This window comes from Hyperolius riggenbachi, chromosome 7 (assembly GCF_040937935.1).
Source record: "Hyperolius riggenbachi isolate aHypRig1 chromosome 7, aHypRig1.pri, whole genome shotgun sequence".
Classification (NCBI taxonomy): domain Eukaryota; kingdom Metazoa; phylum Chordata; class Amphibia; order Anura; family Hyperoliidae; genus Hyperolius; species Hyperolius riggenbachi.
In genome coordinates this window covers 19145791-19164330 of record NC_090652.1, presented here as the reverse complement: position 1 = coordinate 19164330, position 18540 = coordinate 19145791, and the positions used below count along the sequence as shown (strand labels likewise).

General features: G+C 45.5%; 1 protein-coding gene across 2 annotated transcripts in view; it reads left to right on the top strand.

The window, feature by feature from the left end:
* The window catches only part of LOC137525399 (uncharacterized), a 62945-nt gene that overhangs the window by 21111 nt on the left and 23294 nt on the right, over nucleotides 1-18540 (top strand). For both annotated transcript variants that reach the window (XM_068246476.1, XM_068246477.1), the window contains exons 4-7: nucleotides 867-1163; nucleotides 1634-1738; nucleotides 4608-4673; nucleotides 6425-6604. In XM_068246476.1, coding sequence (XP_068102577.1) covers nucleotides 867-1163; nucleotides 1634-1738; nucleotides 4608-4673; nucleotides 6425-6604 — 648 coding nt within the window. The remainder of the gene's footprint in view (nucleotides 1-866; nucleotides 1164-1633; nucleotides 1739-4607; nucleotides 4674-6424; nucleotides 6605-18540) is intronic.

Below are 18540 nucleotides of genomic sequence, written 5' to 3'. Positions count from 1 at the left end.
TCCAGACGATCACAAGCTTCTACCGTGTTTCCCCTAAAGTAAGACATCCCCTGAGAATAAGCCCTAGCAGGAATTCCTAGCATGCTTTAAATATAAGACATCCTCTGAATGTAAGCCCTAGCAGCAGCCCTCATGACACCAGCTCAATACAAAGCCTGGATACAGGAGAGCAGCAGTATAATGTGAGTTCTATACAGTCCTATATATGTGTCAGGCAATTTGTGTTTTTGTTGGAGCCGTCCCTCCTGATCTGTTGTGATAAGCATCAGCAGCACTTTACCTCTTCCCAGGATACACAGCTTATCCTATCATAGCTCCGGGGAGCCTGACAGAGTTCTCTGCCTGCAAGAAATAGACTCTTACCCACATGATCAGCAGAATACGTTTCTTGTAAGTGAGAGCCAATATCTGCAAACCACAAGCTCTGTGTATGCTGCTTGTGTTTCAGCATGGCATGCAGTATATACATTCTGTATAGGAAAACTACCAGTGTTTTCCCCCAAAAATAAGACATCCTCTGAAAATAAGCCCCAGCACATATTTTGGAGCAAAAATTAATATAAGACAGTGTCTTATTTTCTGGGAAAGACGGTAGCACCTAACAGAAGACGATTTTTAAAAACAAAATTCCAGTCCAGTTTTGCTTGGTCATTAAGGGTTTTCACTGTCTTTGATTGTCCTCCAGACTTGAAAGACATCAATCTCACAGCAAATACAGTAGGTACACTAGTTCTTCAAGACTCATGAATGAGGACCTCATAACGTACCTTTTTGTTTTGCTGTCTCAGATGGTTTTCAGCCTGTAAACATTAGCGCAGGGACAATGTATGACTCTTGTCTAAAATGTCTTCTATATTTTTCTCCAGCTTCTCCAAAGATCAGCATTACAAATAGAACTGTGGCTATAAACCAAGAGAGTGTCCTACGTAGCACCATTTCTGGCTTCTATCCAGTGGACATAGGCGTTAAATGGTTCCGGGAAGAGAAGACGCTGGATAATGTGATAGTGGAGAGACCTCAGAGACTCCCTGATGGAACGTACATTGTGAATAGCTCAGTGACAGTAACTCCCACCGAGGAGGACAGAGGGCGGACCTTCTCCTGTAGAGTCCAACATGAATCTATCACTTATGCTCTCCAGGAAGACTTTCATCTAGAGACAGGTATGAGACAATGCTCATTGCCAAAGGGTGTCAGTTCTCCAGTGAAATTCACAGCTCTTCAAGCACCTTTATGGATCAGGTCGGCATCTTCTATTTCTCTTATACATTGGACCTATCTCCATTTTAGGCCTTTTATTATGTCAAACCTTTAAAAAATATTCTTGCATATTATCGTACTGGATGCAGGGCAAGTAATGGCAGGCCAGTTCTGTAACCTTTCAAAGGAAATAACTATGGCAGCCTCCATATACCCGTCACTTCAGGTTCCCAGTAAGGGGAGTGATCCATTCTCAATGAACACCATATATCATAATACATTATAGGAAAGTGAGATGTATGGAATTCTTTTTTTCTGTCTTTGCGAAAATGTGTTTCCTCATGCCCATAGACTTCAATGCACTTGGTGATAATGTCATATCAGATATCATTGTATTCATCTTGACTTTTTGTTTATTTTTTTTCTTCTGCAGATGGAGAGGACGTTTCCCGGAATATAATTATTATTGCTGGGGCGGCTGTTTTGTTTATTGCGATCCTAATAGCAGTTTTAATAATAATAATCTGCAAGAGGAAAAGTAAGTGCGATGAGCCTTCCCTAGTAGATGCACATTTTATGTCATTCATGTTTGAAATGTAAAAATCAGTCATTTTCTGGTTGAACTCGATGGGCTTATGTCTTTTTTCAACTCAAATAACTATGTAACTATGTCATTCCCAAACACATGTATGCCTTTAAAAGTGAACTTGACAAATTCTGCTGGTTTCATAAGAAAGATTGAGAAATCCCTTCTGGACATATACGTTATGTTTGAGGAGCTCAAAGAGTCTCGTATAACATTTCACACAATGATAATAAGATCAGTTTTGTTACTTTCTAGTAAAGCTTAAAGAGACACTGAAGCGAAAAAAAAAATATGATATAGTGAATTGGTTGTGTACTATGAATAATTACTAGAAGATTAGCAGCAAAGAAAATATTCTCATACTTTTATTTTCAGGTATATAGGGTTTTTTCTAACATTGCATTATTCTATAATATGTGCAGATTACACAACACTCAGCATTCAAAATGAGTCTTTCAGAGCAGTCTGTGAAGTAATGAAGTCTCCTCTAGCAGAGGAAAAGTAAAAAAGTACAATAACACTTGAGATAATAAAAGTCAGATAACAGCCCTCTCCAGGACTAAACTTGGTCAGAGAGTTAATAGCTTTTTTGCATAGAGATAATAACTGGAGTTTCTTAACTCTTCCTGTACTGGAAACAATTAGACTGATGTATCTGATCTTAATGTTTTATTTCTTAGCTATACTACACATACAAATCATAATATCATAATTTTTTTTTCGCTTCAGTGTCTCTTTAAGGCCCGTACACGCACTAGATTAAAGTTGGCTGAGGAGGCCGATAACTCCTCAGCCGATAAACCAGCGTATGTACAGTGGCCCCTGACCGCCATCCGACAAGTGTTCCATCCCGGCACATGAACTTAGCCGAGCAATTTGTTCACACTGTGTGACGTCACATCGGTGCTGCTCCTTCAGCCCTTCAGGATAGCCTACCCCCCAATTGCAACAGAATTGAGCTCATAGGCACAGCCTTGGCCCGGCTATGTCACCCAAGGGATTAGGTCCCGATCCCTGGCAGCAAAAATCAATCCAACATGCATACAGACCTTTAGCTAAACTCCTAATGTCAAAAGAATAGGTCATTTCTGAAGTTTTAATTGTGTTCATAAGTATTATTCAGGTGACTGTGATCTCTTTACTGCTCAGTAACCTGACCAATGCTGTCTGTGATTTTATTTCCTTAAAGGGATACTGTAGGGGGGTCGGGGGAAAATGAGTTGAAGTTACCCGGGGCCTCTAATGGTCCCCCGCAGACATCCTGTGCCCGCGCAGACACTCACCGATGCTCCGGCCCCGCCTCTTGTTCACATCTGGAATTTCAGACTTTAAAGTCTGAAAACAACTGCGCCTGCGTTGCTGTGTCCTCGCTTCCTCTGATGTCACCAGGAGCGCATGGCGCAGGCACAGACCATACTGGGCCTGCGCAGTACGCTCCTGGTGCCATCAGCGGGAGCAAGGACACGGCAACACAGGCACAGTGGTTTTCAGACTTTAAAGTCTGAAATTCCAGAAGTGACCTGGAGGCGGGGTTGGAGCATCGGTGAGTGGCTGCGCGGGAACGGGATGTCTGCGGGGGACCATTAGAAGCCCCGGGTAACTTCAACTCATTTTACCCTGACCCCCCCTACAGTATCCCTTTAAGTTAGGTAACAGGCTCAATTAGTGTCACCGTCAGGATCAAGCTGGATCCTTTGGGCCGTACTGCATGATCGGTGTACAAACTTGTCCCATAGTTTCTATGGAGAAGGAAGGGGACAGCAGGGGGTGGGGTGAGGGGAGGAGCAACAGGATCTGGCTGTTGTCACTGTCGTTAAAGACTTGGGGCTTGATGCAAAAAAGAGTGGTAACTATTAGCACGACCGTTTTCGCGTGAATTTCCCAGCGAAACTGATATCGTTTGCATATGAAAATTTGCGTTTGTGCGCGAAAACGTGAAAATTTGCGCGGAAACGGCCGTGCTATCAGTTAGCACTCTTTTGTGAATCAAGCCCATGGTGTCAGGGATGGTCATAGTCAGCCAACTTTGCTACCCTGGAACTACGCATAGTTTTACGCAATTACGCTTCACAAATTACGGCTTCGAAATCAAAAGATTCGCTACTTATACATTTCGTAGATGCGTTAAAATACAAAATTACGCAAAGTGCGAAGCGTAGTGTATGCGGACGCTTATGCCCTTATGCGGAAAAATGTCCGCATTATTCCACCAAATATGCGCATGCGTGAACGCTTATATGCGTACATTCCAATGTACAATGATCCGTACGCGGAAAAATAGACGCGTTTACTGCACGTGTAGTTGACTTCGCAATACACACGTCAACTACGCATAGCAAACGTAGCTATGAATGGCAGCAGATTACTATGCGTATTTTCCTACGCGTATTTATGAAACTTCGCCTACGAACCACGATGCATAGATGCGACTACGACGTGTAGATTAGCACTGGCGTAGTTTACGAGCTAAAAATGCTTGGTATGCCAAATGTTTACGCAGCCTCAGGGGACTCATGTGAACACACTAAATGCTAGACCAAGATTGTCCTAAATGACCACCTCAGCCGAGAGTCATCTAGCGTGTGTGTCTAGCTTTCCTATTTGTGTATAAGTGAGACCTGCATAGCTCCCAACTGTCCCTCTTTTGGAAGGACAGTCCCTCTTTGGGAACCCTGTCCCTCTGTCCCGCTTTATTACTCATTTGTCCTGCTTTCAGGACTCATGTATAGATCTGTGTAAATATATGTGTTTTTCTACTGAAAATTGTGTATAATTGACTCTAATCTTCTCATTTATTTTAATTTACTCTTTGAAAATGTAGGTCCAAAAAGGAACAAAGATGAAGAAAATCTTTCAAATGAAAAAGAACCGTTAAATAAAATCTCAGGTAATTTTGGTCTTTTCATGTCTGTGAAGGCGTACGTGTAAAAAGGGTGCAGAGGAAACTTGGGTGCCCAAAAACTCGAACTTTTTATTATTTCCGTTTATGCAGTAGGGATGGCCGGAAATGCCCATTTCCAATTCCATGGATATTCCGATTTCTGCCAATTTCCGATTTTATTTTTTTCTGACTTTTGATTCTCCGATTTCTGGGGTGTACTTGATTTGTCATTTTTTTGCATCAGACAATGCAAAAAATGGTGCATTTCTGATAGGTCGGCTCTTGGCGACATCACTCGTGCAGTTCTGGAACTGCCCAGCCAATATATATATATATATTTACATTTTTAGTCTGACAAGAACATATGTATCTTACATTCTGAAGAATACTCAAAAATCGTAATACGGTAAACATTTAAGGCTTTACGAGTATTAATATCTAAGTCCTTTGGAAGCACACGGTGTCCTCTCTCCTTGAAGAAGTGGGGTAACACCCATGGAACTAGTGGGTCTGTTCTTAGGGGCTCCCTGTCTCTCCTTGCTGTACTGTCTGGTACCACTGCTCCTATCCTGGGCTAAGTATTGCTTATTTACTTCACCTCTTTGCCTTTTATGCACTTTACCTGTACAGGCCACACCCATTTGCCTCTAGGTATTCCTGAATTGGATCTGCATGGTTATTATTACTGATATTTAGCATTTGTACTTTGTTTTATAGGTTGTACTTATATTTTTTTCACCTGTGACACCTCCTGTACAGGGCTTATCTCTGACATACTATGAATCACAACTGATTAACTGATTATTGCATATTATTGCATCCTTGCACTTGTTTATATAATACTGAACCTGGGTTCATCCACCTGTGGGCTCTGGCTTGTGCCCCTACGGTTGGTGGATGCATATATCTTTATTATATTGTGTGATATTTATTACACTGTATGATAACTATATTAAAAGTATACATTCATGCTGCTATTTTTGGGCATGATTGTAACAGCAAGGAGTTTTATGGGAGATATGACCTTTTTAAAAAAAATGTTTTAATCTATTTCGAACTATCATAAGTGTCATATTTTGACCAGGGATGGTCGTAGTCAGCCAACTTCGCTACGCTGGAACTACGCGTAGCTTTACGCAATTACGCTTCGCCAAACTACGGCTTCGAAATCAAATATTCGCTTCATATGCATTTCATAGACTACGCTTTAAAATACGCAATTGCGCGTAGTGTGAAGCGTAGTGTATGCGGATGCTTATGCCATTATGCAGAAAATGTTATGCATTAATTCCTTATACCGGGACCTCTTTGTACTATGTACTATGCGTACATTCCCCTTTCTAATGCGTAAATTTATAAGTATACAATCGTACGCGGAAAATTAGACGCGAGTAACGCATTCGTAGTTCACTCACTACGCGATACGCATGTTAACTACGCATAGTGGGCGTAAGCTACGCGTAGCGGTACTTCGCTACGCGTAAATTCATAAGCGTAGTTTTGAAACTTCACCTGCGAACTACGATGCGTAGATGCGAACTATGATGCGTAAATTTGAACTGGCGTAGTTTCTGCTCATCCCTTATTTTGACTGATCATAAGGAATAAAGATCATTTATATACATTTTTCAAAGATTACCTTTGAGTGGTGCTGTTTCTTTAAGGGACTTCTTTTTCATAACTAGTACAACAATCGTAATGCGGTAAACATTTACGGCTGTACGAGTATTAATATCTAAGTCCTTTGTACAATATAGGAGGAGTCCATCCAGAAGAAAGAGCATCGCAGCAGGATTCCCATAATAATTATGGCGAGGACACAACTCCTCCAAATAAACAAAACAATAGATCTGGTGGAAGAATAGGAGAAGGAAATACACCACTAACAATTGGCACTAAACCAGCGGCAAGTGGCAAGTACAAAGCACGCTCATATGGTGAGAATTAATAATAGTGGTGTGTGTAGTGCCAAATAATTTGCATGTGATACTTACCAGTAAGTGGAAATAAATTGATGAGTTAAACAATTGTATCTTTCCTCCTACTTCTAAAAATGACTTTTTTTTAGATACCTCACAGTTTTTTTTTTTTGTTTTTTTTTAAATAGATTTATAGTTTTGTCTCAGCTCAATGAAGCAGTCTGTCCCTGATCTCTGAGTGCTAAAATATATGAACGATTGACCTTTTTATCTATCCTCTACTCTCAGAAGCCCAGTTCTCTGACAGGAAAGCTGTAATTCCTGATCACTGAAGGGGGCTATAGGTCCTCACTGAAAAAAAACTGAAGGTTACATAGCTGAACGTTAACTCTTTCAGGCAGTGAAAAAAGAAAAGCAACACAGGCACAGAGCATGGTTATTTGTGTGTTATGCACTGTGCATACACGTATCTATCTCACACATGTCACTAAGGCCCGACTCACGCTGGCAGTTTACTGGCAAAAGGATCTGATCACCAGCACTTCATTGCCATTCAGCTGCTTCTGTTCCGTTTCTCCAAAAGTGGATTTTTCTTTCTAGAACAGTCGGTTCTTCACTAGTGTGAAGAAACGTTTCATTTTCCCATTACCCCTAATGCAGCCCTTAAAGGGGAACTGAAGAGAGAGGTATATGGAGGCTGTCATGTTTATTTCCTTTTAATCAATACCAGTTGCCTGGCAGCCCTGCTGGTCTATTTCTCTGCAGTAGTATCTGATTAAAACCAGAAACAAGCATGCAGCTAGTCTTGTCAAATCAGACTTATAAGTCTGAACCACTGAAACACCTGATCTGATGCATGCTTGTTCAGGGGCTATGGCTAATAGTATTAGAGGCAGAGGATCCGCAGGGCTGCCAGACAACTGGTATTGTCTAAAAGGAAATAAACATGACAGCCTCCATATACCTCTCTCTTCAGTTCCCCTTTAAGCGTCTGTTTCCATTCCGCTGGGCTCAGCGGGCTCAAAATTGGTGCAGCAGGAAACCTGCGGTCGGTTCAGCGGGTGGTGCGGAACGGATCCGTTCTAACAGACCAATGTGAACGAATCCATAGGTTAATATTGGATCCATTTGCATCCGTTGTGATCCTTTTCCTTCCAGACCGTTTTATAATGCTAAGGGCCTGCTGCGCTTGCGCTGCATTTTTAAAATCGCATGCGGTTTTTAAATCACAAAGCCTTCATGAGAATAAAAAACGCATCGCACCAGTGTGTGTACAGGTCTTCGGGATTTCCATAATTTTCCAAAAGACCTTGCGATTAAAAAACACATGCGATTAGCACGAGCTCAGCAGTGTGTACAGGCCCTAATGGGAATCGGCCAGGGACGTAGGGGCCGCTGGCTCCCACCCCCCCCCCCCCCCTCGGAAACCAGGATATTTTTTACAAATTAGGACTCTGCAGCTTTTTTTCAATATAATTTATTGAAGTAAGATTATTTCCAGCTCTCATATCAATTCCAATACAACATATCATCATATTCTCTTCTCCAATTTTCAAAATTACAAAATACAAAATAAATAAAACCCATAAAGCAGAGGCGGCCTTAAAGTATGCGGGGCCTGGGGCGAGTGTCATATGCGGGGCCTAGAAACGCAGATATGTTGCAGATACACACACATATATGATATATATATATATATATATATATATATATATATATATACACATATATATGTACTTATCCGTTAGCCGGGCGCATCCTCTAGGTGGCGACAAAACTCCACCAGAGTTACATCTTTCCCTACTATCCATGTCGGCCTGGAGGGGGAATAGTAATTAGCGCCACCTGCCGGATGCGCCCGGCTAACGGATAAGTACATATATATAATATATATATATATATATATATATATATATATATATATATGTATATACACACACACACACACACATATACGCCTAGTGGTTAGCGCTCTCGCCTTGCAGCGATGGGTCCCCCAGTTTGAATCCCTGCCAGGTCAACATCAGCAAGGAGTTTATATGTTCTCCCCGTGTCTGTGTGGGTTTCCTCCAAGCACTCCGGTTATGAATGAAATTATTAGATTGTGAGCTCCTCGGTGGACAGTCAGTGACATGACTATGTACTCTGTAAAGTGCTGCAGAAGATGTCAGTGCTATATAAATACATCACAATAATATGGTAGGACATTAGACTATAACTATGGCAAGGATTAGATTGTGAGCTCCTCTGAGGACAGTCAGTGACATGACTATGTACTCTGTAATGTGCTGCAGAAGATGTGTGAGGAACAAAGGGGGGTTTTGGACTGCAATATATGATAGAAAAGATTGCACTATGGCAGGGAGGGGAGATGAAAAGATAGAGAATGTGATGGGGAGGAAGGTTTAAAGACAAGAGGTCTCAGCTGAACCGTTTATGTTGGACAAGCTGCAGAGGAAAGACAAGTGAACAATCAGCAGCAGCCCCCATTCCCCCTCCCTCCGGTAATTGATCTTATCTTTATTGCAGCTGTCTGCAGTTATCTTAGAATTCCCCTTACTTGCCTGTGAAGGCTTCAAAACTTTTTCTGCAGCTCTGGAATCCTCTTGAATCTCCCGCAGTGTTGAGACAGGCAGCCCGGAGAGGAAGGGGGCGTGGCTGCAGGACACACAGCTTTACAGGGAGAGAGGAGGGGGAGGACTCGGGGAGAGACAGGCTGCAGGCATAGACGTCACTGTCTGTGAGAAGCCTGCAGCGTCATTACCTCCCACTGCCTCCTTAAAGGCCCATACTCACGGGGGACGGCCGTCGCCGCAACCGCGTGGCACGCGCGTGTTGCGGCGACAGTTCCCCCGTGTGTATGATGCGCGCGCCCCGAACCGTCGCCCGTCGGAGCTGTCGCCAGGCGATTGACATGTTCAATCGCCGGCTACAGTCGTCGCCGCAACCTCGCCGGAACTGTCGCTAGCCCCGCATGTGTATGCGGGCTAGCGACAGCTACCCACACACACCACACGGAGCTTCCGGCGGGGGGGAGGAAACTCGGTGACAGCTTCCGCCGCATCGCTAATCCCTCTGCTGCCGTGTGGATGCAGAGGGATTTGGCGACGAGCTGTCACCGAAGTGCCGCCGAACTGTCGCGCACACGCTCCCGTGTGCGGCGACAGCTACAATTGTACCCCCGTGGGTACTTAGCTAACATTCCGACCCCGACTGTCAAATACAGCTGTCGTCGCCGCCCGCAGCTTCCTGCAGCAATCTCTGAAGCAGGGCTGCTGCGGATCGGATTGGGTCAGGCTGTCTGCTGTTTGCACAGGCTCCTCAGAGGGTGCGGGGCCCTCTTCAGGTGCGGGGCCTGGGGCGATTGCCCCACTTGCCCCCCCCCCCCCAAAGGCCGGCTCTGCATAAAGAAGCCCCCCTCTAATTTCCCCAATCTTCATATCAACAATCTCAAAAAGAATTCAACATTATTAGAATTTCTTCTTTAAAGATCCCCTCCACTAATTACCATCTAAAGTACTAATAAAGTAAAAAAAAAAATTATAATCATTTTTAATTACAGGAAGCTCCTTCCCCTACATCTCCACCATATCTCCATACTCCTTAGTATCTTGAAATTCACTCCATTTTCCCCATTTTACATTAAATGCTTCCAATCTATCCTGCTGCAAAGCAATCTGATTCTCCATACTATTCACCATTTTAACCCTCTCAATCCCATTCTTTAACCACTTAAGTCGGATATATCCGTCCAGATAGACTGTGCTGCTGCCGCTGAGTGAGGCGCGCAATCGTCGCGCTCCTGCGCATGCTCCCGCGCACGCTCCCGCTGCCTGCCGTTACCCCACATATAGGCCGAAGTGGTTAAGGGTTGGAGAACCCTGGTATCTCCACTTAACTGGGATTACACTTTTCGCCACAATCAGGAGCTGAGGAACACAAGATCTCTTATATTTACCGATAGACATAGATGTCCCATGCAGCAATACCTTTACTGGGTCCCAATCTCCACAATCTTCCCATAATTCCTTAATACAATCCAACACACCCTTCCAAAAACCCAATATTACTGGGCATCCCCACACTAAATGCATTAAAGACCCCTTTGCTCCACCCCCCCTCCAACATCCATCACTCCCTGGAACATTGTAGCCAACCTATCCGGTGTTCTATACCATCTTGTCAATAATTTAAAGTTAATTTTCTTTATTCTAGAACTAACTAATGTAGCATAGCATGGGCCAAAATACATATTTTTCTTTTCAACCCATCATCTAAAGAGATGCTAGCATACTCCTCCCATCTACTGGTTGGTGTAATGGTTAAGGGCTCTGCCTCTGACACAGGCGACCAGGGTTAAAATCTCGGCTCTGCCTGTTCAGGAAGCCAGCACCTACTCAGTAAGGAGTTTCTTGGGCAAGTCTGCTTAAAGGAAAGGTTCAGGGAGGGTGGGCAAAAAATAAAAATCAAATTCCACTTACCTGGGGCTTCCTCCAGCCCGTGGCAGGCAGGAGGTGCCCTCGCCGCCGCTCCGCAGGCTCCCGGTGGTCTCCGGTGGCGCGCCCGACCTGGCCAGGCCGGCTGCCAGGTCGGGCTCTTCTGCGCTCCAAGGCCCGGAACTTCTGCGTCCCACGCCGGCGCTCTGACGTCATCGGACGTCCTCCGTGCTCTACTGCGCATGCGCAGTAGTTCTGCGCATGCGCAGTAGAGCCCGGAGGATGTCCGATGACGTCAGAGCGCCGGCGTGGGACGCAGAAGTTCCGGGCCTTGGAGCGCAGAAGAGCCCGACCTGGCAGCCGGCCTGGCCAGGTCGGGCGCGCCACCGGAGACCACCGGGAGCCTGCGGAGCGGCGGCGAGGGCACCTCCTGCCTGCCACGGGCTGGAGGAAGCCCCAGGTAAGTGGAATTTGATTTTTATTTTTTACCCACCCTCCCTGAACCTTCCCTTTAACACTGCTACTGCCTACTGAGTGTGCTCTAGTTGCTGCCTTGCAAGCGCTTTGAGTCCGATAGGAGAAAGGCGCTATACAAATACTGCCATTATTATTATTACTCAAATATTTCCGAAATTCTCCCTCCCTCAATTTATTCAACTCTTTATATAAAAATGATACCAGATGCATGGGAGGAGCCTCCTTCACAAATCATTTCTCAAATTCTGATAATTCAGTACAAGTGGCAAGATTCCTCCCCTTCTCCGCTAAAAAGTGTTTTAATTGAGTGTATCTCCAAAAATCTAATGAAAATTGTCCATATTCCTCCGGCAACTGGAGTAAAGAGGACTCTGCAGCTTTCACTGTGTAAGCAGAGCTGTGCAGGTCAGCACACATGTCAGCTTTGAAGATATGAAAGATTTGTATAAAGGTCAAAAGTCCCCAGTAAACCAGAAATATCTCAATAGTGAAGTGAATGAATGATGTGTGAAAGAAACTGGGTGTACTTTTGACATTTATAAAAAATCTTTAACAGCTAGAAAACTATAACAGATAGAACAGTGATTTTTGCAGCACAAAACCGGCACAAACCCAACGCTAACCAACCATACCACTTTCTTGTCCGTATGGGGGGTGGGTGAACTTTTGTCGTAATCCTATCCACATCCTTCTACTGAGGTAAGTATCTAGTTGGGTTTTTCTTATATGACTTCAGGTACCCTTTAGGACCAGAGTCTGCCATCCAAAAAAGGGTAAACAAAATGCCAATATTATTTTGACTAACCCCGATAGGCGGCGGCTGGTCGTTTGTGGATTTCCATGGAAACAACGGTTCCATGTCAGTTTATGGCGGGGGGCTCTGTGAACAGCCTGTGAGCCTCCGATCGCGGCTCGCAGGCTAAATGTAAACACGCGGGGAAGTAATCCCCGGTGTTTGCATCGTACAGCGCTGCTGTTACAGCAGCGCCGTAAAAGGAGATCGGCAATCCCCGGCCTCTAATTGGCCGGGGATCACCGGCATCTGATAGGCTGAAGCCTATCAGAGGTGGTACAGGATGGATCGCTGTCCTGTACCACCCGTAAAGAGAAGGGGAGGGAGGGCAAGAGAGGGAGGCAGAATATCGCTGTGGAGGGGGACTTTGAGGAGCCCCCCGCTAGGCACAAGCAGGCGGCAGCGATCAGACTCTGCCCAGCAGGACATCCCCCTAGTGTGAAAAAAAGGGGTGAAGCCTGATCGCCCTGCCTATTACCCGATCTGTGCTGGGGGCTGAAGAGCCCACGCAGCACAGATCAATGAAAACTCGCCTGGTAAATTATAGAATGTTGAGAAGTCAGAATTTGGTGGGAAACCCCTGATTTGGAAACAGCTTTCACATGGCTTGGCTCTGCTGTTCACCAGTTTTGAAATTGAAACTGTAGAAATGATCAGTTACTGCATCTAACTGTCCTGGTAACCAGCGGCAAACGTTTACATGCAATACTAATAACATTGGCAACCATTCAATTTAATTAGGACCTCACAGGCAATCGCTAGAGGATTTAACACATTCTTGAGTTAAAGGACCACTATTGCAAAAATCATTCAATTTAAAATACTTGTAAATACATACAAATAAGAAGTACAGTATGTTGTTTTTTTTAGAGTAAAATGAGCCATAAATTACTTTTCTCCTATGTTGCTGTCACTTACAGTAGCTAGTAGATATCTGACAGAGCCAACTGGTTTTGGGCTAGTCCACCTCTTCATTGTAACGATTGTGGAACTTTCTCCGTGATCAGCGCACAACGCGTGCGCTGACACGGCGGAAATCCTCCACAAGCGTGTAATTGCAGGCACCCAGCAAAAGGTGCTATGCACCTGTAGAGGGAAATTCCTGTCGGCAGATGGCGCTGGGGAGTGCAGAGGAACCAATCCTCTGTACCTCCACAAATGCCAGACAGGAATTGTACGAAGCACAGAACGCAATCGCAAGAGAGGCGATTGCGAATGAGAACGAGCAAAGGGACAGGTTGTATGTGTGTGCGCCAATCCAGTCGCCACCCCGCGACCGCGCACACACAACAGCAGATATGAAATAGGAACGCGATCGCGAGGGGTTCGATCGCCAGACGTCACACAAGGCAGATCAGGACAGAATACGAGGGTAGCAAAGGCACAGTAAATAATACAATGAGAAGATGCGGAAAACAACAAACGCTAGCTAACCGTGAACACTGCACTCATTCGCAACAGTGCACGCGGTTATGCGCGGTCTCCACGTGATAAGCACAATAGAGACAAGCACGCCTAACTAACCATTGACAGACAAACATGAAACAGAGGACGCGAACGCTTGCTTAACGGTTACCTCACCGAGCCTCCAGCAAGCGGTCGTAGCAGATAAGACAGACACACGAAAACGGGGACAAGCGAGAGATAGGATCCACAGCACTAGCGAAAAGTGGCTAGCGCGATCCAGGTACAGAGTAGCAGAACAGAAGGATCCCCAGCGCTAGCGAAAAGTGGCCAGCGCGATCCCAGAAGACAGAACAGAAGGATCCCCAACGCTAGCGAAAGGTAGCTAGCGCGATCCCAGGAGACAGAACAGAAGGATCCCCAGCGCTAGCAAAAAGTAGCTAGCGCGATCCCAGGAGACAGAACAGAAGGATCCCCAGCGCTAGCGAAAAGTAGCTAGCGCGATCCCAGGAGACAGAACAGAAGGATCCCCGGCGCTAGCAAAAAGTAGCTAGTGCGATCCCAGAGAGGCAGAACAGAAGAGATAGCTGGTAGCAACCGCTGCACCAGCTATACTCCAAGAACAGAGATCAGAACCATTTCCTGTCAACCACCATAGGGACAGGACAATGGCAAACAGGCAAGACAAGACAGAACAGGCAATACAGATAATACAATCCTAACAGCACTAGGGAAATCTGCCTAGCGCAGATTTAGGAATTACTCTAAGCTGATGTTCAAACAGAGAGCAAGGCTGACACACCACCAAAAGTGTTACATAGGACGAAATCCTTATGAACAGCCAAGCATTGTGGGAAAGACATAGTACTTATAGTACACGCCTCCAATGAATGTGGCCAGGCAATTTGCATGACAACGTATGCAAATTCCTCTGCAAGCACAAGCTGCAAAACTGACAGAAGCTCTTCTTTCCAGAGTCCTGCAGCATGCAAACCTACACAATGGTCAAAAGGCTGGCTGCCTGCACAGGCAGCTGAGCAAATCATCACAGTACCCCCCCCCCCCCTCCAGGGTCGAATTCCAGACGACCCTCAAAACTGCTATTAGCAACAGACTCAAACTGAAGACTCATGAAGGTCGGGGTAGCCCGACAAGGTCCAATTCCAGAGTCAGTCCACCCGAAACCGACCTCATCGGAAACAGAAGCCACCGAAACATGCCCATCAGTACTACCAGTCTCAGTATAACACCCATCAGGACTGTGACTGCCAGAGAAGAAGCCATCGACACCCTCCAGACAATACCCACCACCTTCCAAGGAGCGTCCGAAAATACCAAACCTGCCACAATACCTGTTCGAAGTGTCCCTTACAACACAAAAGCCACCGTTGATCTTATCCAGGGGACCAAGCAAAATTTCTCCCGGAATCTCCCAGAACCTTTTGAAGCTCCACAGAGATCCCAAGAGGGCAGAACAATCACCAGGCTCACATGGAGAATTACCAAGAACCCCCATGGAACCAATGACAATTCCGGATTCAGAATTACGAGGACACCCATCAAGATCAAGACTTTCAGGGACCACTTCTAGGCATGCAAGCAGACAGGCTAAATCAGAGCATGTCTCCACCAAGGAAGCATCTGAGTACGCTGGTAACCGAGGCACACTTGGGCTTTCTGGGTCACAGAGCACACTGGGGTACACCAGCACAGGAGAAACCTCAGGACATGTCGGGGAACTGCCAACCTCAGAGTCCGGCACGAGGAAACCAAAACCAGGACTGGGCAGAGAATCATCACGAGCAATGGTCTCAAGCACTGGACTTTCAAAAGAAGACTCGGATTCAAATTCGGAAATTTCTGTGACTGCAATATCATCATTGACTACACATGACTGAAGCTCCACCAGAGCTGAAAAGGTAGCCAGCAAGGCAGCAATGCCTACGGAAGAGGGCAACACCTCAGAAGGACTTTGGGGACAGGAGACATCTCCTACAAGTTCTGCACCCTTTGGGAGGAACTCGGAGACCTCCAGAACATCAAACAAGACCTCAGGAACATAATTTTTCAAGTTTTCTAGGAAGGATTCTGAACTATCCATGTTACAGGGCAAAACTGGAACTTTATTTTGTTGACAGGGCTGATGCCCCAGGAATGGTTCCACCATAACCTGAGACTGGATCTCATCATCATGAGGGGAATGTACAGGTATATTTACTGGAACACACAGTGACTCCCTAACTTCATTCTCACTGTACCCAGAATTCTGTGTGGCAGTCAAACTAGCTTGTAACTCCAAAACTGCAGAAAAACAAGTAAAAACAGCAGCAATACCTAGACGAGCCTCTAGGGGCAGGGCAGGAGATATTGTACAAGGCAATGTTGACTCATCCAGAGTACAGGGTGGAGAGTCAAAACTTCCCTCAGAGCAAGAAAGGGACTCACAAATGTCAGTGTGATTGGACATCATATTGTTATTCATGGTACAGGGCAGGTTCAGAGAAAGCGTCTCTGAATAAGGCAAAGAAGGTTCAGCATCAGATTCGCAAAACCGAAGCGCTGTCTCACTCTTAGATTTGGCTAACAATGTCGAATCCGAGGAATCAGAACGCAAAACCTGCGAATCAAAATTCACTTTAGGTTGTGAAACTGACGCTTCTATAGCGCAAACCTCCGCGATCTGCGGAGCAGACTGCAAGGCATCTAGGACCGAAACGCTGGAGCAACTGTCCCCAGGCAACGAGCCCTTACAGGTGTGAACAGGGTGAGACAGAGACTCATCTGCAGAAGAAATAGTGACATCAACAGGACAAACTTTATTAGGCATATTAAATTTACTTTTGACGCTGCATAGTCGAGAACTTTTCCCCATAGCAGGGTCACAGACGGAAGATCTCAAAGATCTGTTTCTAAATGACAAAGGATCCCACACATCCTTGAGGAAACTGGCAGACTCATGCCGATCACAATCTGCAGGAACATCCGAGAAACAGGCATCAGATCGCACAGATTCAAACTGCACACTGTCAGGAGCGAATCCTTCAGGATTCGCACAGGAATCAACCACAGCGGCACACTCATTCATTTCAGATTGCACAAAGTCAAGACTCACATGCTTTACCCCAGAAAGGCAGGAACAATCATCCGACAACGATGTCTCTTTATTGGAATCAATTGGTTGGTGTGTGTGCAACTCATCCAAAATCGTTTGCCATACATAGATCACCAGATCCACATCATCCTTGTCACATTCATCGGAATCAATCAGAAGGTACATCGAATCGAGACAAGCATTCAAGACATCTTCGCTTTTTGCGATGTAAAAATCGCAAAAGGCTTTCCAATCAAAATCGAATTCCTCCAGCAAGGCCCCAATATCCCAGGAAGCAAATGGGGATTCAAACAGGCCAGTATCCAAATAATCTCCATAGGGTTGGAGTTCAGGAACAAGAACAGATTTTTTAACTGCTTTAATGTAGTGTGCGATCCTTCCTATAGCAGGATCCACATAAGCTTTGGATTGGGGCAAAAAAGCCGGAGACGGAACAACATCATTACAAACATCAATAGGGAGTGTTTTATTCCGATGCTTGCGTTTTTTAGTTTTTCTCTTTTTAGCCACTTTGCATGTCTGCTGTTTAAAACCTGAAGTGGCAACAGACACATTGAACTGATTGTCATACTGAAAGGTTTTGCATGGAAGGGAAAGATCAGCTGACTTATCAGCAGCTACACACTCAATCAGAGCAGGTGGTAAGCCAGGCAGTTTAAACCAGTGAGAGAATATCTCTGCAAGCAACTGATACAGATTACCATTCCAAGAATTGGTTTTTAGCACATCATATGCCCAGGTGAACAAATCGTCTTTTAAGAGCACATAGGCAAACAGAAGAGCCGACGTGGACGGATCAGAAATCTGAAAGGTGGGATTCAGGCAAAACCTCACACATTCAGAAAGAAATTCCGCCTTGGTCTCTGAATTAAGCCTTTTAAAGCTCTTAAAGACACAAGACCCAAACTCGACAAAATCGTACAAATCGGAATTTCCGTCTACACTGGGGTTTTGGGTTGGGCTGTTCATACTGTAACGATTGTGGAACTTTCTCCGTGATCAGCGCACAACGCGTACGCTGACACGGCGGAAATCCTCCACAAGCGTGTAATTGCAGGCACCCAGCAAAAGGTGCTACGCACCTGTAGAGGGAAATTCCTGTCGGCAGATGGCGCTGGGGAGTGCAGAGGAACCAATCCTCTGTACCTCCACAAATGCCAGACAGGAATTGTACGAAGCACAGAACGCAATCGCAAGAGAGGCGATTGCGAATGAGAACGAGCAAAGGGACAGGTTGTATGTGTGTGCGCCAATCCAGTCGCCACCCCGCGACCGCGCACACACAACAGCAGATATGAAATAGGAACGCGATCGCAAATCGGGTAGCAAAGGCACAGTAAATAATACAATGAGAAGATGCGGAAAACAACAAACGCTAGCTAACTGTGAACACCGCACTCATTCGCAACAGTGCACGCGGTTATGCGCGGTCTCCACGTGATAAGCACAATAGAGACAAGCACGCCTAACTAACCATCGACAGACAAACATGAAACAGAGGACGCGAACGCTTGCTTAACGGTTACCTCACCGAGCCTCCAGCAAGCGGTCGTAGCAGATAAGACAGACACACGAAAACGGGGACAAGCGAGAGATAGGATCCACAGCACTAGCGAAAAGTGGCTAGCGCGATCCAGGTACAGAGTAGCAGAACAGAAGGATCCCCAGCGCTAGCGAAAAGTGGCCAGCGCGATCCCAGAAGACGGAACAGAAGGATCCCCAGCGCTAGCGA